The sequence below is a fragment of the Ischnura elegans genome, chromosome 5 (assembly GCF_921293095.1).
Source record: "Ischnura elegans chromosome 5, ioIscEleg1.1, whole genome shotgun sequence".
NCBI classification, from domain to species: Eukaryota; Metazoa; Arthropoda; class Insecta; order Odonata; family Coenagrionidae; genus Ischnura; species Ischnura elegans.
The window spans coordinates 100,175,230-100,203,013 of NC_060250.1; the positions used below are offsets into that span (position 1 = coordinate 100,175,230).

The 27,784-nt window shown below is 37.8% G+C and overlaps 1 protein-coding gene across 1 annotated transcript; it reads left to right on the top strand.

The window, feature by feature from the left end:
- Positions 1-2: 2 nt before the first annotated feature.
- On the top strand, positions 3-23,188 carry LOC124159341 (thioredoxin reductase 1, mitochondrial). Its single transcript, XM_046535097.1, has 9 exons — positions 3-129; positions 634-857; positions 1,119-1,243; positions 6,228-6,457; positions 11,004-11,200; positions 11,436-11,642; positions 14,780-14,965; positions 18,497-18,666; positions 22,949-23,188. The coding sequence occupies exons 1-9, from the start codon at positions 6-8 to the stop codon at positions 23,076-23,078; spliced, it is 1,593 nt and encodes a 530-aa protein (XP_046391053.1). The 5' UTR covers positions 3-5; the 3' UTR covers positions 23,079-23,188.
- The last annotated feature ends 4,596 nt before the right edge of the window (positions 23,189-27,784 follow it).

Consider the following 27,784-nt stretch of genomic DNA (forward strand, 5'->3'; position numbering starts at 1 on the left):
CGAGAATGAATGTGATTGGATCTAGCACACGGACGAGTGCTGCATGTTTGTTTTCGAAAATATTGACTTCTCCTCGGGCAAGAATAAAAATTTCGTGGGATATTGTTTGCTCGAAGCATTCTGGATTAGGTGATTCCATATGCTATCTTTTAGTATTAAGTTTTCAGTGGATAACCCCTTTATAAGTGTTGCCCTGCACCTGTATTTACTTCAATATGGCTTTGGGTACTTTCGCTACCAGATTGACAATATGTAAAATATGGGCAATGTAATGATGAATTGTGTACCAAACCGGAAAATTGTGTTCCTTATGTACCTATTTTGTGACCTTTCCTCCAAATTTAATCCATAGCTTAAAGGTAAGAAGTTTTAAGTTTGAAATTTGTATTCGGATATTTAGCCTTACATGATGCAATTCTACCTCTGGATTACTTTAATGCAATACTTCGATATTTGGTACACTACTGCGGAGCATATCATTATCTATCATCATGTTTGAGGAGTCGTCTGCAGATCAAAGTCTGGCGTATACTGATGTTGTTTTATAGCTTGTTATCGAAATGCATGCAAATGTTATGAATTTTGTGTTTATTATAACTTCTGTAAGTCATTTCTGCATCACTACATGTTCAGGAAGCAGGCAGTATGAATACGATCTCGTCGTTATTGGTGGAGGATCCGGAGGCTTGGCATGCGCGAAAGAATCTGCTCTACTTGGAGCAAAAGTTGCAGTGCTGGATTTTGTTACTCCGACCCCGTTAGGAACTTATTGGGGAATCGGTGGGACATGTGTGAACGTCGGATGTATTCCCAAAAAGTTGATGCACCAAGCATCTCTCTTGGGAGAGGCTGTAAGGGTAAGTCGTGTGGAATGATTTGTCACTGTACCCGCATTAGTTCAATAATTCAAATTCAAAGATTAATAGTAAGTGCCTCTCTAGCCTGGTACGATGCAGGGTGATAATACTTTAACTGCGTTAAATGTCTGCATATGCTGATGCCATTGTTAGATATTGAGATTATTGACTTTACTTCTTTCCAAATCTTTTTGAGTTTTTTTTTTGCATGAAGCTGGAATTCACTTACCGTGAGCATTATTTTATTTTTTACATCTTCAGGAAGCAAGATCATTTGGTTGGCAAATCCCAGATAAAGTATGGTGTGATTGGTCTAGACTAAGGGAAGCTGTTCAAGACCATGTGAAGTCTGTAAATTGGGTGACCAGAGTGCAATTGAAGGAGAAGTGAGTATTTAAAGGATGTTACTTTGCATCTGATGTTAATGGGACAGAATTTAATATTGATGAATCGAAAATTTATGATGATTTTCCGATGCTGCAGTAGGAACAACACCCTTAGAATATGGTTTTATACTAGACTGACCGTGTCATCTGTTAAAATATTTTATAATTGCTTTGGTTTTTAGTGTTGTTGTGTTCAGACATGGTCACATGGTACTTAATAACTGTTTATTAACCAATGTTACTTTACACTCTTACATCTTACATTGCGCGCCGTACTACTCACTTATTTGCAGTGCTACCAACATAGAGATAGTACACCTCCCTCCTTGCAAAAAAAAAAAGAAAAACCTTAATGTCATACCTTCAAACAAAATTTGGTTACAAATACAAGCATAAACAAAAATTAAAGTCACAAATCAAACACTATCTTGGGTTTCTTCACTCTTTGACTACGTCTGAGTGAAATTTGGGTAGTCCCACCTTCAGGAGTTTTAGGGGTCACTAGATCACTTTGGGAGCTCTTACATTCAGAATCCATACATGAATCAGCCTGTGTTATTGATGTATCCATGCATTCCTTGAAACCACTATCACCAGCTGATGGCTGTGGACTCACAGCCGATTTGAGTAGATGTTCACAACCTAAATCTATAACTCCATCCCCTTTTAGATAGTTCTCACGATCTGAAACCTGACTTCCACTAGTATGAGCAGTCTTTGAGTCTATTAAGTTCTTCATAGGGGTTCTACCGTCACCTTCCTCTCTGGAGAGGATCTGTTTTAAATTCCTAACACAATATACATCTTCACTAGTACATATTACATACATCTTATTACCAATGGGTTTCACAACCACTCCATTTATCCATTTGTCCCCTTTTCCATAGTTTAAGATGTTCACTAAATCACCAGGATGATATACTTTATAAGTACATACATCTGTGTGTTTCTTATTACTCAATACCTCAGAGAAACTTTGTTTCAACATAGTTAATTTTGTTCGAAGTTGTCTCCCCACTTGCAATTCTGCAGGTGGTTTCCCAGTGAAACAGTGTGGGGTAGAACGATACTTGAGAAGCCATCTCTGCAGCTTCTGATTATTTGACCCTTTATCATTAGTTGCTGCAGTGAGAGCCTTTTTGAAAGTTTGCACCCCTCTTTCAGCCAATCCATTGGAGGATGGATTATAAGGTGCTGTAAATAAATGACGAATACCATTTTCATGACAAAATTTCTTAAATTCACTGGAAGTTAGCTGAGGCCCATTATCAGTGACAATAGTTTTTGGAATGCCCCACCTAGCAATGAGTGTGTGCAGTACATCTATTGTGCTATCTGTTGTTATATTTTTCATCTTAAACACTTCAGGCCACTTGGAATGCGCATCAATGACAATTAAATACATACTACCCTGGAAAGGACCTGCAAAATCCAAATGCCATCTTATTCCAGGATATTCTGGCCATTCCCAGTGATGTTTTTTTGAGTAACTCGGAGAATTTTGCGTGATTTGACAACCTGTGCATGTTTTTGTAATATTCTCTAAGTCTTTTCTAAGCTCAGGCCACCATACAAAATCTCTTGCTACCGCTTTCATTTTCACTACCCCCATATGCCCCTCATGTAATTCATTCAAAATTTTGCCCTGTAATACTTTTGGAATTACAGTTTTTCCATGCATTGTAATACAACCATCTATTATTGAGTAATTATGCTTATTCCTGGCATAAGGTTTAGTTTCCTCTGAAATGGTCTCAGGCCATCCCGAAATAACATAATGGAATATTTTGGACAATACCCTGTCTTTCTTAGTTTCCCTATTAATTTCCTCACAGGTTACAGGACTTAAATCCATTTCCAACAGATTTACTTTACACATGTCCTCAACATCACAATTAATATCATCCTCCTCATCCATTGCTGGTAACCTCGATGGCCCATCTGCATTGGCGTGTTTGTGTGTTGGTTTGTATTTCACACTGTAATCATAGTTGGCTAGAAACAATGCCCACCTCTGCAGCCTGTCTGCCGCAATGGTAGAAGCAGCTTTAGCAGGATTAAACATAGAAGCAAGCGGTTTGCTATCTGTTACAATTGTAAAGTGCCTACCTCTGAGGTAGCGATCATATTTTTTTATCGCCCATATGATGGCCAAAGCCTCCTTATGAATGTGGGCATATTTTTTTTCACTGTCACTTAGTAACCTTGATGCAAAAGAGATGGGTTTATCGTCCCCTGATTCAAATACATGCGATAATGTCCCTGAAATTCCATAACTTGAGGCATCACATGCTAATTCTACATTTAAATTTGGGTTGTAGTGTACTAAAACTTTGTCAGATGCCACCAATTGTTTTGCCTTCTTAAAAGCCTTATCACATTCATGAGACCAATGCCATTTGGTTCCTTTTTTTAAGAGTTTATACATGGGAGTCAAAACCTCTGCAATTTTAGGCAGAAATCTATTGTAGTAGTTAACAAAACCACAAAATGCTTTTACCTCTGATACATTCTGTGGTCGAGGACAATCTGTTACTGATTTGATTCTTTTATTTGTTTTGTGTATCCCCTTGGCATCGATAATGTGTCCACAGTATTCTACAGACTCAGCCATAAAAATACATTTGTTTCTGTTTATGGTCAATCCCTTTTCTAGTAGTCTTTGAAAGAGTAACTCTAAATTTTTCAAGTGCTCAGAATCGGAACTACCAGTTATTAATATATCATCTTGAAAACAGAAACAATTCGGTATCCCTGTAAGTATCTGATCCATACATTGTTGCCATATGGCAGGAGCAGAAGCAATACCAAACGCTAGCCTTGTATACTGATACAGTCCTTTGTGGGTTGCGATTGTTAGAATTTCTTGTGAATCCTTGTTCATCTTTAGATGATGATATGCTGAGTTTAGATCTAACTTGGTAAACTTCTTCCCACCCTCAAGATGACTGAAAATGTCCTCTATTCTTGGTAATGGATATTGGGGAACCACTAAATTTGGGTTAACAGTTACCTTAAAATCCCCACATATTCTTACTCTATCCACTCCCTTAGGTCTTGGAACAATTGGGGTAGCCCATTCACTGTTATCTACTTTCACTAAGATGTTCTGTTTTACCATTAGATCTATTTCTTTTTCAATGAGGGGTTTGTACGCATAGGGTGGATGTCTGAACTTCATTGCTTTTGGTTTGGCATCCTCTTTTAGCCAGAGTTTCCCCTCAATACCTTTTAAAACCCCTGGTTTGATGTCAAACAATGTTTCATACTCTTCCAGCAATGAAGCCAGATTGTTTCCAACCCTCTCAATTTTCTTTACCTTTCCTTGCACTATTTCCCATTCCACAGGAATTTCTTTTAACCAATCTCTACCCACAATGGGTTTACAATCATTTTCTACAACATATAGCATTAGGGTTTTCTTGATATTTTTAACTCTAACATCTACCAGACATTCCCCCACAAGAATTATTCTTTCTCCTGTGTAGGTTTTCAGATGCACATTACTGTGTTTCAAGAGTTTGTCAGGAAATGTTTCATAAAACTGAGAGTTTGACATTAGGGTAACTGCGGAACCAGTATCAATTTCAAATGGAACATGCTTTCCCTCAACAATTATGGTTAGATACCACGCATCCTTTTGTTTAATTTTCCGTTTATATCGATTTCGAATGTTTGGATTTACCTTACTTTCAGAAACAAGACCAACCTTGGAAGCTTTACAGCAATTAGAAATACCTTTCACGTGGTTTCCTTTTGAAGTGGTTTTCTTATTACCAGAACTAGTTACCACCACATAATCACAAAATAAGCTGTCCTTGTCATCTTCTTCTGAATCCGAACTTCCTTGTTCCTCCAGGGAGTTCACTATCGCCTTATTGTTCCGGGTATCGTTGCGATCATAGCACACCTTAGAAATGTGACCTTTTTTCCCACACTTTTCACAGGTAGATTTCCTCTTGGGACATCTAGGTCTGGTATGCCCCTTTTCACCACAACAATAACACGTCAGTTGATTGATCATAGTTGCAGCCTTCTCACGTACCACTCCATCTTGCCGTCGAGCGGCTGACTTAGGTTTAAATTGAACTTTATTCACACTTTGGTTCTGATTCACTTCAGAAGCATATCTCACTGCTGCTTCCACGGAAAGTGCTATCTCAGAAGCCCTGGCCCAGCTCAAATTATCACCTTCTTCAAACAATCTCTGCCTGATACGTTCTGACTTCAAACCTACCACCAACTGATCTCTGAGGCGATCTTCTAAAGTTTCATTGAACTTACAATGCTTAGTCAACACTTTTAAAGCGCTTATGTATTCCATTACTGTTTCCCCCTGTTGCTGCATCCTCTGACCAAACACCGTTCGAGAACGAATTGAAGATGGTTCGGGTTCCAATCTGCGCCCCAACTCACGACATAACTCGTCAAATGTTCTCGTACCTGGTTCTACTGGATGTAAAATATTTATCAGCGACTCCACAGTGTTAAATCCTACATGTCCAAGGAATAAATCCACTTGCTTCTCTGGAGGAACATTTTGCGCGCGAAACTGATGTTTTAGTACCGTAACATAAGTTGACCATGACACTTCAGATTCATTAAAAGGCTTAATGTTGATGGAAAACTTTTGATTAGCCATTACAGTTAATGAATCGTTGTTCATCCCATCCTCGTCGCCACTGTTGTGTTCAGACATGGTCACATGGTACTTAATAACTGTTTATTAACCAATGTTACTTTACACTCTTACATCTTACATTGCGCGCCGTACTACTCACTTATTTGCAGTGCTACCAACATAGAGATAGTACAAGTGTGATATTACTTTGTGATTAATTGCTTGTAAAAAATTAGAAGTCTTTTATATTGCATCAATTGGGCCCAGGATTCATTTAGTGTTTAAACATTTGGCAAATTTCAATTATAAAATAGAGTTGTCCTATGATTGTCATTATTTTTTTGTAATTTATTTATTTGACAGGAAGGTGACTTACATTAATGCCCGTGGATATTTCAAGGAGCCTCATGTCATTGGTTGTGTGTCTAAGGATGGGAAAGAAAAGACAATAACTGCTGAAAAAGTCCTCATTGCTGTGGGAGGGAGACCAAACTACCCCCAAATTCCTGGAGCAGTTGACCTGGGAATCACTAGTGATGACATTTTCAGTTTAAAATATCCTCCGGAGAAAACTCTTGTGGTTGGTGGTGGATGTATCCTTTTTAGATGACGAAATGGTTGTGTTAGTCTCCAACTGAGCTGTGATGAATCATGAATATTCTTACGTTCAATGGTGTCAGGCTCAACTTTGTGGAAGTTGAAGTTCACAAATGAAAAAACAACTTCGTTTTCTTCCACTAGTTTATTTTGACGGTACGACATGTTTCGACCTTGAGCGGATTCTTCTGTCCTATCCCTAATCGTAAGAACTTTTTAGATAAGATTTAGATAAAATTTTAGATAAAAAAAATTCAACTTGAAGAATCCGCGGTATAAAAATTATGGTTATGAAAGAGATTTCTAAGGTAGATGGTTTTTAACACTTTCCCTGCCGCTGATTTTTAGGGGAATAGGGTAGTTTCCTTCATCAAAGAAAACGAAAGGCATTGATTGCGATTCGTTACCCACCATTACTGTATTCATAATATACAAATTATTTCGTTTTAGAAATACCGGTTTAGACGAATGGCTATGGTCCATTTTTATCCTCATTTGAAAAGGGCCAGATTGGCGCCCATGCGATGCCACTCCACGTGACGTCACCGGGACCTAGTTTCTATACGAGAAGATAGGAGTTATACATCGTCTGAGGTTACCAATGCATGCATGAGGCGCAGAGCTCAGGGAAACATGTCTTAATAATCACTTATTAAAACTGGCTAAGATCGGAAAGTTTTCTTCATTTGATAAGGTATTAATAATCCTTATTTAGGCCAAGCGCTACCAGCCAGGAGGGTACTCAGCTACCCGCTAGCAGCCTGCGTCGTATCAGCGCTCATCTCGCCTCAAGGTCACCTCACAGGGCGGCAGCGTGAACCAGAAATACGGCACACGGAGAAATTTCCCGGCATTCATACTTACGCGTCGCGTTTTCGCGCGCTTGAAAATTTTCACTTTTCATTTAATAGCGAGAAATAGATATCGTGATTTAAAAATCTAAAAGCGTTAAATACGTACTCCAGGAGTAATAATCTTTCGATTTAGGCAATAAAAAAATAATAGGAAACCACCCTATTTACTCATTGCACCAAACTTTTTCTTTTTCCTTTCGCTTCAATACTTGGAAACTTTCCATTTGAGTTTTTGTGTCATTCAAGTATGTGTGCCGCAGCAGTCACATGAAGTTAGTGGTACCAAAGTAGCTGTAACCAACGGTATGCTATGAGAGGCCAAAATGGTGACACATTCTTTGGCCATTATGATTGAAACGGCGTGAAGGTGAAGCATGTATTTCATTTATTGTAACTGAAGCAGCAGTGATCAAGTTAATCAAGGGGATATTTCAGTAATCAAGGGGTATGCGGTAGTGATAAATAAATTGCAGCATGCTATTTCACAATTGAAGTGTGTACTAGGTATTTGATTCTTACAAATGCCTTAATATGAAAACTAATATTGTTCAATTGTCATAAATTACATATTACCAGATATTAACATTGAGTGACTGGATGTCATAACATTTTTATTTTATTAGAAAACATCATTTATTTAACAATTACGTTTTTCAGTAATTACTAATGATATTTGAAGTTGAAGTAAACACGAAGGTTGAATTTTATTGTGAGATTCAGGGTATTATTTTCTTGAATGATGGACTTCAATTGCTTGATTGGTCGGCTTTTATAACTTAGGATTAATCCTTTCGGTCTATTGTGCTTCTTTGTGTGGAGTTGCTTACCTGTCATATTTTACTCAAATCCTGATGAGAGTGAAGGTTGGTCAATATTTGTGCTTATGAACATTTAAAAAAATAGTAGCTATATAAATTTTTCTCTGTTTTTCATGAATTCAGCTTTGTTTGAATGGTAAGGCTATGTATGATTAATAGAGGCAAAGATTATCGGTGAATAAAAACTGTGAATTTCGTCATAAAAATCTGTCAATTTCGGTTTAAAATTTCGTCATAAAACTGCAATTTCGTCATAAAAAAATACAGTTTCGTCATAAAAATTCACTCATCACAAATATTGTTTTTTATCCCAAGAACAATAATCACCAATAAAAATGCTTATTGGCATCTTAAATATATTTTTAATGGTAAAAACCATGACAAAGAAGGGTCAAAGCAAATGCTAAAGGAATAAGTTAAGCATTTGTTACATACACATCATAAACACTTTTTGCTATGTATGTATGTATTTCAACCGCATACCGCTTGACAAATGCGGGATTTATATATATGGGGAATATTTTTGATTGGTCTAAATTTCATTGTCTCATTGGCCTGCATGATGTAAAAAACTTATAGTTTTTACTTAACAAATTGATAACAAAAGTCATTAAGGTCTTACACAAAAAATATAATATCAACACATGCAATTACATATGTGTTTGTCAATTATCTATATTTTTTTAATATGCCCTCTGAGATTATTCACACTCTGGAATTTAAAATTGGCTGAATCCTTATTTTACTAGAATTGAGATCCATTGGTCAAACTTGACTTTAATTATACATTTTTGGAAGTTTAGTGGTTCTTTTATTTATATTTCCATGCATGGAAAATCCTCTTCCTGCATCTACATTTGCCACAGGTATTCACAGGGTTTTCACAAAATTTTCTACAAAATGGGGAAAAATCATTTTAAAGGGCAAGAATTAGTGGAAGTACTGAAAATTCTTTTCCTTCTTCCTGAACTGATATAACGGAATCCTTCAAAGCAGAATAGCCAAAAAGTTCTTGAGTTTCTGTTAATGATTATATGAGGACATAAGCAACAATTGTGTCTAAGTCCTTCACATCAGTTGTCAATATACACCTTGAGTTAAATAATCTTCCCATGGCTGTAATAATGCTCCTCCCTGGGTCACTATACAAGGAATGACAACTTGATATTAGTCTTTATCCTATTTGCTTCAGGACCTCACACATGGAAAGTTTCACAGATTTTTTGAGACTATTAAGCGAAGATTCATTTTCTTTTCCAAACTGTGCATTGCTGACTAGGGTAAAGGAATTCTATAAATTAAGGTTGATTCGGTTCTTAAATTTTTTCAGCTCTCGGTACCGTTCTGGTTCTCCCCCATCAGTTCTCGATACTCGGTTCCAAGGATGAACTCTATTTAAATTTGCCATTAATTCAGGTAATTAAACAACCACAAGAAGTGAATGAAAATAATTTCACGAAAAATGTTAATTAACAAGAAAGGTCTGTTAAGAAAACTCAAGATCGCCTCCATAATTTTATTTACCAAGTAAAAAAGTTAAATAACACATTGTTAAGAATGCATGATCGACCAACATGTCTCATTACATCAGGCAGCCACTGGTTCTTTCTCCAGGTTTTTTTTGTAACTTCTAAGTGAGATTAAAATACATTCTGTGATGTAACTAGCTTAAATTGTTACTTAAATTGACAACTGATTTGCATGCTTCACTCTCGCAGTTCTTTTAACCTCAACAATAAACTGCTCAACACGCCGGTACAGCGACAACATTCATAAAATAAGCGGCCATGAATTAACGTAAAATTGTAATGCGGGGTTGCATTCTGCAGGATAACCACACGTCTCGACGGCTTGCATAGGTTTATCAACTTACGAATAGGCTCTCGAAACGCATCTTGCTCGTATATCGCAGAATTGCTGTATATGTACATGAATCAATCTTAACACCACTCTCAGACGAAACGATTTCCCGCTGGTGCCGTTCACGGCACAGCACACGGCGCTGCAGAAAGTCGTTTCGTCTGAAAGCCGCCCGAATTTCACGTGAACGGCGGCCGGTGAAAAGTCGTTTCGTCTGAAAGCGGCCTCAATGTAGCATAGCCTATATTTCACGCCGTAGACGGAGCCGTCAACGCAACGGTGTGATTCGACTCGTTTGAAGACATCCATAGATCTATAGTATGTTGAAAGAACGTCACCGTGCCGTAGCCGGCTGCAGGCGAAAAGTCAGCTTGTTTGAAAGCGGCCTACGTGGCAGCAACTACAGAATGTTACAATTTTGGCGAGAGCGACAAATTGACGACCCCTTAAATGCGCGTGCTAGGGAGCAACTCTCAAAAGAAGAAAGACATTGACGCCATGCAATCGGAAAGTAATATATGCGTTTTCAAAACTTTTTTTTTTACTTTTTGGCCTTGAATACGCTGCGAACCATTTCGGATTTGGGCGCCAAATTCAAATCCTCGCAACAGTTCCGAGCCGGTTCCAAAGCACCGACTTTATGCGCTCGGTTCTTGATACCGGTTTTTTAAGAAAACTTAAAGTAACCGGGTATTTTTTACCGGCAACGGTGGAAAATATCGCGCCAAATTCGCAGAAAAAGTGCTTAAACGCGAAATTTCGTGGAACCAAGTGAATTTCGCGTTATATTTCGCGTTTCGCGGTTCGCGAAAATTCGGTGCCCCTAATGATTAATAATTGAATGGTGAAAAATAATGTGTTTTACAGGGTAAAAAATGTGACCTATTCATGTTAATGTTCTTTCAATTTCCAAAATATTTAATGCATGAGAGTATGTGTTTTAGAGAACTAGCCTATGCATGAAATTTTTAAATGCATATCTATTCATTTTGCCTTGACTTTGCGTGAAGATGTGGGCTTGGAGTGTGCTGGCTTCTTAAGTGGTTTAGGTTTTGATGTTACTGTAATGCTCCGTTCTATAGCTTTACGTGGTTTTGATCAGCAAATGGCCACACTAATCAGAGAGGATATGGAAAGGAGAGGCATTAAATTTATTGATGAGTGCATTCCAACAAATATGCAAAAAGTTGGGAAAGGAAAGCTGGAGGTATGGAAAGATAAAATATTTATCTAAGTTTGATTTAGTAGAAATTCATTTGTAGAGTTGTTACATTGGTTGCTTTGAATGATGATGAACTTGTCTTTTGAAGTGCTTACCAAATAGTTACCAGAGAAACATTTTTTCTCCTTTCTCTTATTGAGCTATTCAAGGGCAGTAGAGATTATTTTTTAGGATTGCCCTTTGTCATCAGTATTGATATTTTGTCATTTTTTGAAACTAGGTGTCATTCAAGTCTGTGAAGGAAAAACAAGAAGTGTCAAAAGCTGTTTTTAAAACAGTGTTGTTTGCCATTGGGCGCAAACCAGCTACTGAGCAACTTCAACTTCAAAATGCAGGAGTTGACTACAATCCGGAGACTGGAAAAATCTCTGTTACGGATGAGGCAACTAATTCCAACGGTGTATATGCTGTGGGAGATGTTCTGGAGGTAGGCTGTGGTGTACATATGTGGTAAATGTCTTGTTGAACATTTTTGGAAAAAAATAGTGGTTGAATTACATGAAAACAGTTACATAATTCGTGTCAGATAAGTCGTACGTATATGAAGATATGAAGTTCTTAAGTGCCTTATAACCCCATTTATGTTAGTGCATCTACATTAAAATGCTGCAGAAAACAGACTTTTTTGGAACTCTGATGCCTCCACTAGAATTGTGGTAAACCAGTCTGGAAATATAATGCAAGAAGAATTTCATCAAATATCAAATTTCCTACCATGCTGGAATTTGATTGAAAATTATACTTTTTACATCTACATAATACCCTGCGAGCCACCTCTAGGGTGTTTGGCTGGGGGTGATCAATCACCAGCATGCAGCATGCAATTGGTCTCCCACATGCACTCCTCACAGTCCAAAAAACGTCATGCATACTCAGGGCCGGCCTTAGGGCGGGGCGACCGCCCCGGGCCCTGCGCTTTGGAGGGCCCCTCGTTCGTGAAAAAAAAAAATTAAAATTTACGATATTTTTGAAAATGTAATTTCAACTATTGCTGTATTGTTAAGTCCCTGCTAGACAAAAAATAATATTATGAAAAAGGAATAATAATGCAGTAATTTTTATTGTGCAATTGCGTTTGTCAGTATTTTTTGAACTCAACTGCGTGATGGTATCATAACGGCGTAATTACGAAGTCTGAATTTGGGAGGGGAACACATACTTAGCCAGAGAGTGGTAGGGATTCAAAATGCTTGAGTTTGTAGATGGGGTATAGAGTTTAATATTTTAAGTGAAGGGCTCCGCACTGAAGGTTCGCCCCTAGCCCCACACCTGCTAGGGCTGGCCCTGTGCATACTAACAAATTATACTACCATATTCTATTAGAAATATGTAATAATAAAATTAAGAAACATGCATTAAGTTTTACATAAGTTAGTAGGCTACACTTCAAGTCATCTAATCTATTTATGAGTTCTATTGCTGCCGTTATAATCTCTTATTGATTGTTGAAAAAAAGACATTCTGAATCTGTCTGTTCTACAGTCTATCTCTCTTATTTTATTTATATGATCTGATCCTCCATAGTATGTTTACGCCCGTAAGATATGGCTAACTTCGTTAGAAAAGACACTGCTCTTGAATTTATCTAAAAGATTTAGTCTATTTTTCAATTGACAGTGTGACAGAGATTCCCATCCGAGTTTATCTAAGAAGTCAGTTACACTTACAAGACTATCGTAGCGACCTATCAAATACCTGGCAGCTCTTCTTTGCACACGTTTTAACTCTGTTATTAAGCGTTTTTCACGAGGATCCCAAACACTGGCAGTGTATTCTAAATGGGGTCTAACGAGGGAAAAGTAGATAATTTCTCTCACTTTGTCGTCGCACTTTCCTAATATGTATTCTCATAACAAAACACATTTTACGATTAGCTTGAGCGGTTATTTCCTGAATATGTTTATTCCATGATAGATCATTATTGAGTCTAACTCCTAGATATTTCACGGATTCAACTACCTTTAATTGGGTGCCCCTAATTATATAGCTATGTTGTAGGGAGTTGTGGAGTTTATGGAATTATTAAAAGTTGGTTGGAGGAAAACCTGATTGTTACTCCATGCTCTTCTTATATTGATTTGAAGAGCAATCATGTACTTTTTGAAGTAATGTGTTTTAATATGGAAAGGCTGTAATGTTTATATTTCCTCGTAACTTCACAAATCTAGGTAATACACTTCTTATAAACACTTTTTATAAGTTCTTCCTGCAAAAACATCGGAAGCGATGATGCGCGTTCTTGAACTCTCAGTACCATATTCCTTTATTCTTGGTTCCGAACCGTCAACAACAATTTTAATTTCTTATAGTTTTGTTGTCCATTATCGCATGACTCATTGTTTTTCTACCATTGTCAACATTAATTGTTGCAAGGCATTGCAATCAATTAATTGCAAAATATTTGGTAAATGACCTATTGTGTGACAGTTGTTATCTGTTTTTCATATTGTATGAGCGCATAAAGTATTACAGGCATCCCCCGAGTTACGTAAGAGATGCGTTCCGGCAGACTATGCGTGAGTCGAAATTTACGTAAGTCGAACCTTTGCGTTGGCGCTTCAGATATTGCTGTATAACAAGTTGTATCGTACAGGAATGAGCGCAACCACATATGCCACCACATCCATCGCTAGAACTGCAAATTTTCACGTTGATTGCTGACTTGGGATTTATAAGCGATTTTTCTACAGAAATTAATGAAATTTCCTTCGAGGAATGACAAAAATGGGTCACTTTGTTATTTTTAGCACGTAAAAAACTCGATAACTATTCGATATTTTTTCTACCATAGGTTGTACGAGCGAATATCTACTTCTTCGCGCTCGCATTCGAAAATGAACGTAATCATTTGAAATACGGTTATCGCTTACGTAAGTACGGATTTACGTAAGTCGAGACATACGTAACTCGGGGGATGCCTGTATTAACTTGTTAATTCTCTAATTGTCTGCTCTTATAACACATTTTGGATCATTGAGTTTAGGTCAGGAGAAAGGAAGCTTGTATTAAAATTTTTGGGACAGATGAGTAAGGTCTTGGCAAATTACTAACAATTGGTGGTATTGGATTATCAGTTCTGTTTTGGAAAAAGTGGTTTTGGTCAAAGTCTATCTATAAATAATGAACTACTTATATGCTATAAGATTTGATAGGGAATATGAATTTGGTATTTGCGAAAGAAACTTTGTTGATATTCCCTTTGAAGATAGTATTTTATATTTGTATAATCTTTCATCTACCTTAATACTATGCCAGTAGAATGTGCATTTGCAGTTTAAATTAAACGCAAGAATAAAAATGATAAAAACCCTTCATAGCAAACCTTCATTTAGTGAAATTTTTCAAAATCCTCTTAATGATGAAGTCATTGCCCATTTTTTGTGAACTTTCAGCTTTGGTCAGTGTGATGTAATTTTAATTTTCTGCTAGATTGTTTATTCTGACTATTATTCTAGGAAAAATGTTCATGGAAATTAAAAAAAAAATAGAAAGCTGAATAGTTATTGCAGTTATCAAAAAATGAAATGCTGTACATATGATTTGAAACTTTCTGTCTTGTTTCAGGGAAAACCAGAGCTCACGCCTGTTGCCATTCAAGCTGGAAAATTGCTGGCTAGAAGGTTATTTTCGGGATCAAACAAAAGAATGGATTACAGTAATGTTGCGACAACAGTGTTCACTCCTATTGAATATGGCTGTGTTGGTTTAAGTGAAGAAGTGGCAAAGAAAGAATTTTCTGACAACCTTGAGGTAAAATTTGCCATATGTGTATGTTACACCATATTTCTACATAACTGGGTGCCCTCTTTTTGCCCATAATATGTGGGAAGAAAGGAATTGAAGACTTCTGTAGTGAGCATGTGGCTGTGGTAATCTGAATGCCATATTCCGGGCAATAACTTCCATCTCATTTGATTATATTATGCATGATTCCTTTTTTTTTTATAGCCTTCATCAGATTTTTAGTTTTTAATTGGAAAATTTAATTAGTTTCTGCCAAGTTTGGGTGCAATCCACCAATCACGGAGGGATGTATTCACAAAACAAAAGCATGTGTTTATGACAATGCTTTAGCTTCTGCATAAGGAAGAATGTTTGCCAGCTACATTTTCATAAAAGTTCATTACAGTTTGAGCAGTTCCTCAAACTCTTTTAAGTCCTTTTTTAAGCCGTCATTTCTTTTTTGCATTTTCAATTGAAATCTCAGACCCAGTTGTGTGACACTCCCCTTCTAAGTTATAAGATTTTTTTCCTTATTTCTTTTGACCAGCACATTCAGCAGTAAGACACCATGGTAGAATGATAGTAAGAAGTTACATTAGGCCACTTTTTCTCAATTTTCCTGATATTATGTCAATCCTACCAATTTTTGGTAGTGATGGCTTATTGGGCAAATGAATGAGGAACATAATGCCTATGTACTTTGCAATTTAATCTGCAGTATTTTATTTCTTAAAAATCCTGCTCTGTATAATTGAAGGGTAGGCGTGACTGCAGCAACTATGGAGAAAATTGATCTTAGTCTAAAATCAATTTAAAATATTGTTCTGCTTCTGTTGGTTTTTATGTTTTTAATTTTGAGCTTTTTGGCCATGGAATTATTAACCTGGTAATACATAAATTTTTAAGGTCACTGGGAGAAATATAGTTATTAATATCTGTTAGTACCTAAGTAAGTAATTTATCGCTTTGAAAAGCTAAATAGATAAATAAATTTGTATACTGGATCAAGTACTGTACATGGATGCAAGGTTGCCCTAACTCAGGGCGTGGCCAGGAATTTCGTTCGGGGGGGCTCCAAAACCAGGGGGGAAAATTTGTGAAAAATGGGGTACTAATTATTGGGTTTTAAACTAATTTAATCGCTTTTCATAATCGATAAAACTTCATTTGTTAAAGAAATATTTTGTTAATTAATGATTTTTCAATATTTTGTTTTCTTTTATGAAGAAAAATTTTTGGGTTTTTATATTTCGGGGGAGGTCCGAACCCCCTGGACCCCCCTTGGCTACGCCACCGCCCTAACTGGAGGAACTGTGATCAGGCAGCCTTCTTAAGTTTATTCTCAATGGTAACATTTTCAAAAGAACTTGCAGTTGATGCCTAAGTAGAGTACATATGGTATATATACAGTGGAACCCCGATTTATCGTTCCCGCATTCATCGTTTTCCCACATTCATCGTTCGCCGCTCCTGGTCCCAAATTAAGTTCCATAAAGACAATGTAATTTTTTCCCGCATCTATCGTTCCCCGAAGTATTGTTTTCCCGCATTGATCGTTTGCAGATTGCGGTTCCGTCGAATAATTTTCCCGCATTCATCGTTTGATAAAAATGAGACGAAGTGTTTACAACATGTTATTTATGGCTAATAACAACAGACACATAGTTTGAATCTTCCCAAGGAGATTGAAATGCGATAGGGAGAAGCAGAGTGCCGTGGGATAGTTACATTAGCGCATTTCCCAAGATCCGGTATCCCCCTCCATTCAGCACTCGCCTCCCCCCGGTTGAAGCTTTCTTCTTCTCCGAAATGAAAGAAGGTCCCAGCTCGAGCAGGGATCGTATTACGAAGACCTTAGCTTCGAAAGAAAATATCAAGTTACTCGAGAACAAAAGAAACCTTTTTCACGCCTCCCCCTTTCTCGACTGCTGACTTTTTTTTAGATGACTCACTTCAAAGATCCCCACCTCTGGAGGTCAACTACTGCATGAATCACCGATTAGCCCGAAAGGTGTGTAAAAATGAATTTCGGCAATTGGTATTATACTTTTATTATATTGAGATATTAGTGATGTGCACGTAATTCAAAAAAGATTGATACCAAACACGACGTATTTCTAACGTTATTTAACCATTTTAAGCAAGGAAATAGTGGGAATAATACGATGGTGATTTCTGGCGAATATCGATATCCTCGCAGCTGATAGTGAGCTTCACGGCAGTAGATGCGGATTTTTTTCTGGTTACAATTTACGAGTTATGCTACAAGTCTCACTTGTCTGAGGTGCTAACGAAGCGATATCTTCTCAGGATATTTTGTTTCTCCCTACTAGCAATCTGAATTCATCTGCTCATCTAGAGCTACGCTACTTATTGTTAGAAATGAGTGGGTAAGTTGCCTTCTCTTTAGGATAAAAAATTTCATTGCGCAGTCATATGGTCATGCTTCACCCTCTGCAGTAAGCGCTGCCTACGCCGTACGCGATAGCATTAGTGCCGAACTTCACCTCGTACGAGTGGTTCCGTACTTTCCCGGGTGGATTGACTTAAAACTAGCGGGTGTTTTCCGTGTGGGTTCAATGGAGTCCGGTTTCATTTTCATTAGTTTTATTCTTATTCGTCTTCGGACCATGGCTCTTCCGAATACACAAGTGAGAACTTTAAAAGTTGGACTGAAAATAATTGATGATGAAGAAAAGAATCCGGGCTAGAAATACGTGAATATTGCAGAATGCCTCGGTATGTACGGTAGCACATGACGGCAGGGGTGGGGTTAGAGCGAGATCCCTGATGAAAACAAGAAGTGGGATGAAGCCGAGGATCAGGTGGGCGTGCCGCTGACGATTAACGCCACATTGCCTCAATCATATTAAAAATTTAATTGCTAGAAAGGAACATTTCAAATAATAAACTATTTTTGGCCTTCTTGATCCATCTCATAACCAATCACTGCGATGGCGAAATCAGTTGTTTGAGGCATAACATGCACATTTCTCTCGTAAATGTGTGTACTTGAAATGGCATTTGATGGATAAGAATTTTTACATCAGACAGAAATGCATAATAGCAGTGAAAATTTCGAGTGTAGTGCAAACATTTTTTAGCGAGGCGGCTTGTTCCTTTAGGATATTAGAAAGAGAGATAAGTCGAATCAACAATTTTACCTTAGTGTTTCGATAAAGTAATAATATTCCTGTAATCAGCTAAAATCTCATTTGAATCCATTAATGAATATCATAATTCGCAAAAATCCAGCGGATCCTGGGACATAGGCAACCCGTACAAACAATCCCGCATCGATTGTTTTCCCGCATTCATCGTTATTTTCATCCACCCCCCTGAAAAATGACAGATCGAGGTTCCACTGTATATTCCTCTTAGTGACTTGGCATTTTTTTATGTTACATATGTATATGGTTTTTAAAAAACTGAGATACTTACGTATCTCTATCTGATATACTCGAGATGTGTTTGTAATGTATTGCCTTTATAGGTTTTAAGTAAAGAAACAAAAATATCAGCAAAGGCCTATAAGATGATAACTTTTTTTGCCTTCAGGTGTACCATGCTTTTTACAAGCCCACTGAGTTCACCGTTCCTCAGAAGGATACTTCTTCATGTTATTTAAAAGTTTTGTGTTTAATGAAGGAGCCACGCACAATAGTTGGAATGCATTTCATTGGGCCCCAGGCCGGAGAAGTGATACAGGGTTTTGCTGCTGCCATGAAGTGAGTATGATTACTTTCTACTGCTATCTTGTTTGGTGTGATTATGAAGCTGGAAAATGTTGTTACCCAGCTAGCTCTTAAACTGGTCATTGCCTGAGTATTGATGGCTACCAAAAGGCAATGGCTGAGGATGTGTCTTGCCTCCTTGCCTCACTGATGCCTTGAACATGGCATCAGTGAGGAAGCAACAGACTGCTAATTAGCTTGTCATCAGCTTCCCTCTCTAGCTGAGTGCTTTGGTAGGGGTTTTTGATTATTTAGCAATTTAGTTGATATTTAGTTGGTAACTCAGCACGGCTATCTGAACTCCCCATAATCAGCAGTCAGTGCTCAGGCATGTTGCAGTCCAAAAACTACTCCGGAAAATGACTAAGGGTGCAAATTGTACTTCTATGGAGTGGTCACTGTAACTGGGAAATTCTATAGCTGGACCTCTCACTCCCCTTGAATGTGCCCATTTTTAGTTCGGAAAATATTATATCCCTCTTCCCTTAGAACTCTCCCTGAGCAGGAGAGCAGGCAACTGTGTGGCATATTTCAGCTTCTCTGAATGGAGAAGTTGATTTATCACAATTTAGGCGCTTAAAGATCATCTAGCAGCACAACATAGGCCGCCTAGAACTAATACTTGAATTTCCAGCAACAACAGCATGTAATGGTTAAAAAGAGACTCCTAAAAAAATGGTATTCGAAATTTAAATTTTTTGAAGTTTCAAAGTTTCATTGGGTAAATGATAACTGCAACTCATATTTAGGTAAAGCAATGTTTCCAATTAGGTAATGCAATGTTTCCAATTAGGTAATGCAATGTTTCCATTTCTCATGAAAAATATACAGTGAGTCCTCGTTCTACGTCACCCCGTTTAACGTCATTTCGCGATAACGTCACGAAAATTTTGAGACCGTCATTCGTTTATCGCACCTTTGCTTCGCGATAACGTCAGGTCTGGTCAGGTCTTTTAAATTTCGCACGAGAAAAAATGCGAAGCGGCGGGCGTTGCAGGTTGTTCGTTTTGTGGGCGGTAATACAGTCAGTCTAAACGAAGTGTAAAACGGTGTGTTTATTGTCAATTTCGATTACGTTTATAGCAAATTTTCTGCAAAATGAATTCTTAGGTAGGTGCGCAAATGTTAAGTGCGTAAATGTCAAGTAAAGTTTTAGCAAATTTTACTTGACATAACGATTTTCTGGAACCTGAAAAGTGATTTCTAGGAATTTTTCCGGGTAGAACTCGGAGTATTTGTCGTCACTTTTTTGCCGTGTTCTCAATAATCTTGGTTCCTGTAACTGCGACGATGTTTCAGCGATGATGATGCCCAGGTGACCACCATAGCGAAGCCGAAAAAACAAACGCGGGAAGATACAAAAATGGAGAAGGATGTACGTCGCTGCTGGTATTGCCGTCAATGAAGACAGGGACTCGTGTTTATGCCATAGTTTGGCATTCCCATCGTAAGAAATGGCACAAATATGATACGCTAAAATTTTTTCGCGTAGGAATTGTGAGGTCCAGGAGCCGATATTCACTTTTTACATTGTTTCTTATGGGACATTGTGCTTCGATTAACGTCATTTCGTTTAACGTCACATTTTTCAGGAACGGTAAGTGACGTTAAACGAGGACTCACTGTACTATGGAGATACAAACACAGATGTCGTTACCATATAAGCGCGTGTAAGAGGCACACATGTGTAAGAGATGCACCCCTATTTTGAGCATCGGTGCTAAAGAAAAAAAATTTTGCGGCACTTTTTTCTCATCGCGTGGTGTTGCAGACGTATGTCTGGATTTTCGACAGGTACAAATTTTCCTCTTTCAACACTAAATATTTACGCGTAATTTTTTCAGCTAAATTTACATGATAAGTATGGTGCTCGGACATAAGAAGGTATTCACTTGTAGCCTTATCCTTGTGATGCTTACTAGTATGGTCGGATCGGGTACCTCGGATCCAAATATGTATCCACGGATATTGCCCTTCACCTAATACTTTGCATCCAAATTCGTCGAAGAAATTGAATCTGAATCCAAAATTTTAAATTAATGCTTTTGGGAATGCAACGTACAATTAGAATGAGTAGAAAGAGTTCCGATCCTCTCTTTGCATAAGCCGTTGCTCTACGATGCTTGTCCTACTCACGAACAATTTTGTTTAAAAGCTCTCGTAGGAGTATTGCAATAGAATTGCTGGCGTGGAAATTTTTAAGGCAAAACACAACAGGCACATAACATGAACCTTCCCAAGAGATTGAACTTCAATCGGGGAAATCTCAGTACCATGGGATAATAACAGCATCGTAGATTTCACGGAACCCCACTTGGCCCTCCATCAGCCAATGCCTCTGCCTTTTTTTTCCTTTCCGAGACACCACAAACCATAAATCACTTGCCTCAAAGGAAAATATCAAGTTACACAGCAACGATGGAAACATGTTCCCCACCCTGTCTCACCAACTGACCTTTTTCGGTCTACTAGATTCAATTCTCCCAGTTTCAGGAGGCCAAATGCTAGGTGACTCACCTACTGAGCTCGAAGATATCTCAATAGCTTTCCGCAATTGTAAGATTGTATGAAACGCATGAGGTTCAAAAAAGAATGAAACCTAACACGATGCATATCTGACAGCATTTAAGTTTTTTAAGCGTAGCATGGGCGCATTCAAGCAAGGCGAGACGGACTGGAAACTTCCGCCAACGCAAACTGCATATATCACATTGCTGCACCTTCGCCCCTTTGCTTTGAAGGCAACTATGTCACATGCAAGATTGGACGTGATCTTCCCTTGCTACTTCGCTCATAGCTTGAAAGACAGAGGGAGTGCGCTCCTTCCCCTCGACCTCTCCTTTCGCGCTCTTCACTGATAAGCATTTCCAATTTCTTATATCCCCATTTTCAGCTGCTATTTCTGGGAAAAAAAGGTGCGCATCTTACACGTGCTTTTACGGTAAATGCACCATCAGACAAAAGATAGCAGTGGGGTCACGTAATTATTAATTAAGGATTTATTTCACTCTCTTATTCGGCAGATATTTTGTCGCAAATGGGACGGCAACTCTAACCCCTTCACTCTCAGGACAATTTGTGTTTTCATACCAAGAAAGCTCAAGCCTGATACAAGAATACGTCAGGCAGTCTTCAATTTAGTGTTCCATATTATCAAATTCCTTTGTTTATATAGGCCACTAAATACAAGTACTTCGGAATAAATACCATTTCATTCGGAGTCATAAATATTTATACAATCTCCTATTGAAAAGTGAAACTAACTCAAAATATTATAAATATTTTTACATGGGAATAAATACAGGGCCATTGTATCGGCACCTTGAACATTTTAAGGCGAAAACTAAAAGCCAATAGTATATCAGCACCGTGGGCATAAAAGGCTTAATATCAGGTATTTGCATGCTTATCAAAGTAGAACATAAAGAATATAATATTTTTTCCTCAAAATATCATGTTTAACTTTTAAAAAATGAGAAATGTTGTGCAAAATATCACATTAACCCTTTCTAACTCACAAGGGGAGACCACGTACCTTGCTCCACCTTTTTCAATGCCATATTTTTTATGGCCTTCGGAATGGTGAACACATCTCTGAACTTGTAGTGGTTCCGTTCCGTTATCAAACCATATATAATTCCAAAATTTCGCATTACTCAGCAGACGGGTCAGGTGGGGTAGTGGTAGCGTACGTGATTCCCACCCGGGGGGTCAGGGTTCAGGCCTTCGTCATGGCAGTTAATTTTGTTGTCTTCGTTGTGATCATACGGCGTCAAGTGTTTCGTTAATTTTAATTGCAGCAAGAATGGACATGAGACAATTTTTTTTATCAGCATAATGGCGTTTACGTATTTAAGCAGTGTTATTTCAAACGTGGAGATACAACGACTACACTAGCAAGGGTTGGTGTGCGCTAAAATATAGAGTCCATTGAACCAATATTTGGTACATGTAAAATGAGATTGTGATGTCTTATGTAGTATCCAAGTTGCATAATGGCTATTAGATACAGAAAGATGTTCCTACTCTCCTGCAAAGACAAATCATTTTTTAAAACCATGAGTATGATGAAAGAGGTGCAATTATTTTAGACCAGCAATAGGATTTCTATTTGGTGCCTGTATTTGTAAAATTGTATCTCTTTAGACTTCTCAGCCAAATGCATCTATATTAATTAATAAATTATAGAGGCCTGTAATGATGTCTTCTCTTGTCAGTGTTTTCTCAATATGCTTAGTAATTACATATTTGATTTTTATTTCACGATATTTTGCAGGGCTGGGATTACCATGGAGCAATTACAAGATACTATAGGTATCCATCCTACTACTGCAGAGGAGTTCACCAGAATATTCATAACCAAGAGGTCTGGTTTAGATCCTTCTGTACAGAGTTGTTGCAGTTAGGTGGGTGTAATTGCTATTTTAAAGGACAATTGACCTTGTAATGTATTGTATGCTATGAATTGTATGACATTCTTGATGCCAGTAATAAATTATGATTATTTAAACTGCTATCTACTGCTGTCAATTTCATTAGGAATTTAATCAATTCTGTTTTTAAACATGGCCATCTTACTTATACCCTCTTGTTTTTTTTTGCCTTTTAATGCAGTGAATAGTAGACTGTTTTCTTTTCCTTGAAGTAAATATGCATCTTATTGAAATACATTACCAAGTTCAAACTCATAAGATGTTTCCCTGGTACGAAAACCATCTCACTCTGAAGGAATTGGCAATAATTAGTGTATGGGCTGCAAATTCATGTAATTCATTCCTCCGCAATTTTGGTTTACCATGTGTTGTCATTGAAACTATTAAAGTGATAAGATATTCTTTTTTCTTTCAGTAGATCATTAACACTTGAATTTGAACTAACACTGAACTAGTAGAGAAAACCTAATGTCTTTGGTTGTTTTTGCCAATATTTTGGTATTAGATCAATTTTCTATATGTTGGAGATTGTTTGAATCAAGAATGCTGGAAGAGGTCAGGTGACTCATCTTTTTGAGACAGAAAGCTTTGGTATGCAGTTTAAATTTAATTTTATAGAAACTTTGACTTTCAGAATTAAAAAATAAGGATCGAATGAGATTGTCCACTACTGTGGAAAATTGCAAAAAAATTGGTTGTAAATTAGAGTTGGAAGTCTCATTTCACTGTAATTCCAATTTCTAAGGTCAAGGAGCCCATTGTAGGCTCATAGTGCATCTCACAAAAATGTAAAATTTTAAAGGCTGTGAAAACGGGAGACAAAGCGAAAATTTACCTTGATGTCAGTAGGCAGCACATAAATATTTAGAATCGCTGTTAGGGCATGCCCACTGGTTTCAGTCTATGAAAAAAAGGCAAAGTCATGGGCAGTGGCATAGCAAGAGGGGGGTCCTGGTGGTCTGGTCCCCTCCCGAAATATAAAAACATATATTCATTGCTTCATAAAAGAAAATAAAATATTTGAAAAATCATGAATTTACTAATGATTTCTTAGAAAAATGAAGTTTTTTCGATAGTGAATGGTGTTAAAATAAGTTTAAAACCCTCTAATTGGTACCATGTTTTTAAAAAAGTTTCCATCCTGGTTTTAGACCCCCAACAAAATTCCTGGCCACACCACTGGTTATGGGCATATGTATTCCTTTGGATGCTATTACAATCACTGAAGAGGGCTCTGATGAATATTATTTTCTTTAGGCCATTATAAGAATCCATTTAAATCCTTCGGGAATTTTTTTGGGTTGTGGATATATTTTCATTCTTGAAATCTCAGTTGTAAATATATTCATTTCAGTCTGGGAGGAACGGGCTAATTGCTATAATTGTATTGAATCTCAAAGTTTGCAACACAGCGACTTTCATGTATCCATTTCCGATGGGTTGCCACCCTTGTTGGATCGATACATGTCATAGACAAATCTGTGAGCCTAAAATTTGTATAGTGTTAACCTCAGTGACCGTAATTGGAGATAAATGAATGTTCATGATGCTTGGGTGTCGTGCATTAATATGGCCTTTATTGAGGTCAATTGACGAGGAGCCTTAAAATAATCGCCATCAAATCATTTGTATCACTGACAATGGCATCATTATCTTCGCGGCATATAAATTTCAGAAGATAGTCAGAAGGTACCTACTATCCTGGAGGCTGCTATTTGGAACTGATTGGAAATTATGTTGAACATTTGGAACTCATCAGGCACATCATACACGCATCAGTCAATATAGTAGAATTGTTAACTAAATTCCTTAACATGGGCGCAGCTAAGAATTAAAACTAGGGGGGGTATGGAATACCCACCAGGGTAAGCTGGCGATGCTGCCCTCCCCCAGAAAATTTTTAAGATAAATGGTTCAAAATGGTGAGTTTTACGGCCCTCTGAAAGATATTTAATTAATCCTTACACTATTCTTTAAGTAATATCAACCCAATTAAGTATAAACTTAAAAATTTCTGCGAGCTCTGGGGGGGTTTCACCCACAACCCCCCTCGCTGCGGTACTGCCTTAACATACAGTTCTAAATTATTTTATTCCATTGACTCCAGTAAATATGCCATTAGGTCATGAAACATCGAATTTGAAGTCAACTTAGAAATAAGTTTTCAAATGATACGTGTGAGGAAGTACTTGGTCATTCATGCATATGTTTCTAGGCACGTAACAGATTAGGTTACAGGTTGAGTTCGACCGCGAAACCTTAGTAGACATTTATATTATCCTTCTCCTTTCTCAAAGTTTTTACGGTCAGGCAAGGGCAATGATATCCATTTTACCTATTCCGCAGTTTCATCATGACGAGCGGAAAGCCCTTTCCTTTCCAAGTGACGAAACTTCGTATTATTCGGTCCCGGAAATTCTCATCCTGGCGTCGACATGAATGGAGAAGAATACTAAGCCTCGATGAAGGATGGGAATGCCCAAAAGGTTCTCATTTTTTCTCTCTCTATTTCAGTAAGTTAAGCGAACTGGAAACGCAGGCTGGAGGGGGAAAGGGATAGGGCGTTTATCCAAATCCATGCGAGGGTGCTCATTCATTTTTTTTAAGAAAGAAAGCTTTTCCTCCCTCCAGAGGATGTAACAGGTGGTTCTGCCGGGCGATTGACATGTTTCAGGTTATTAATGGAGATTTCGCGGTCGGAAACCATCGCTGCGCGATGAGCGTGTGGTATTTCCCCTCGCCAGTGCAATGGAAATGGGCCGTTCTTGATTGTTCCGATGAATAATTACGAGGATGACGCGAAATTTGTCACGTTTGACGCCGATGGCTGCTGCAAATCGAATGGTTCATTCTCCTACCATTGAAAACGGCGGAATTAAAAAAAAAACTATTGGGGTGATTTGAGGGTAGTTGAGGAATGTGATTGGTGGTTAAAGATGCGTGGAAGCGTAATCTTCTTTGGGGGCGTACATTAATTAAGTGAGGTGATTTTGATATTTTTTGTACCTCTCCTCCCCCTTAGGGAGATATCGTGCGATTTGCCTCAACCCCCTCCCTCTAATCTCTGGTAAGATCGTTCAAAATGCGTATTGTCAGTGTAAATACGTTAATTATTTTTCATTGCTTTGGATTGATATGAAAAAAGATTTTGTTTTATTTATTTTTTAAATTTTAGATTAGTTAAGACTAGTTTTTAAGATCGTTGTCTAGAATCACATTTTACACTGTTTATTGCAGAAAAAGAATTACGTGATACATTTAATGGTTTCCGGCTCAACTTTGTGGAAGTTGAAGTTCACAAATGATGAAACAATTTGGTTTTTCCGCGGATTTATTTTCTTGGTACAGCATGTTTCAACCTCAAATGACCTCTTGAGGTTGAGACATGTAGCAAAAAAATAAATTTGTGGAAGAAAACGAAGTCGTTTTATCATTTGTGAATTACGTGATACTTGCCAGCACCCAAGTGAGATTAGGTGAGAATCGGCTTTACCTCCCTCACCCCCCTAAACGCCTCACGCAATTAATGGATGCCCCTGTATATTTTTGGCCTCGGGAGCACTATCGTAGAATGATCTCGCGCCTGCACCCTTCACCTCTGGTGCGTTCCTGCGGCATCTGATCTTTGTCGCGATCTTACCGCTTCAATAGCCTCACTCACTTCGTCGTAATCTATAGGTATCAGTCTCAGGATTTTAACCATTCCATTCCATGGGACTGATGGCAATGATAAGTTTATTAGATGGGATGTGCTCGCCATTGGTATTCGATGGGCTCCGATTTCTATGCTGGAATCGAAAAATATTTGGTATTGAAAGACAGCCGGTAAAAAAGTTTCAAATTCTACCGAAATGTCACCAGACCTTAAATTTCTTATCCGCTGGTGAACCTGAGAAGATTTAACTCATGTTTCGCGAGGAAAGTGTAAAAACATGTATTAGAAGATGTTGTTTAGTCGTTATCTATCAATGTTCAGTGGCAATCTCCGTTTCATAGTGCTACAGTACTAATGGTTTGTATACTGCAGTCTTCCATTTCTCCATGTCCCAAACTAGTTCTTTCAGGTTCCAAATGTTATTTTTTTTCCACGGATTCTTCTTCAAATGACTCAAAATGGGTGAGTTTGCGCTTTCGTTTAATTAAGGTCAAAGCGATTGTTTCAAACAATTATAATAGTACATTTTCGTCTAACAATAAGGTCCTTATTGATATAGATGTTATTTAATTATTTAATGTCCTTAAAAATCCAGATTATTAAATGAAATGTCGAAAAGGCTGGATACGCCAGAAGAACTGTTTTCATGGTAACTGATAAGTGCATCCAAAATAATGTTTGCGTTGCCATAGCTCAGTAACAGTTGCGACCTCATGTTTATGGACAGATGCGTAAAATTTTCTTCCCTTCCACCTCATGAAGTATTGCAGATTACTTCCGAAACACCCTGTATAAATCCTAATTCCTGTTTGTACGCAGTCCGTGGCTTATCGGTTTGTGCCATTAAAGTTCAATGAAGCGTAGAAATTTCAACCCATTAACGTCTTTAATTTAGAATTGGCTCGTATCCCGTGGGACTGATGCTACTAATCATTAAATCATCTGAAAATTCCCTCATTTCACTTGCTGTAATGTTGTGTAATTGACCATTACGCTGTCTCGCCATTTTACGTTGTAACATTCA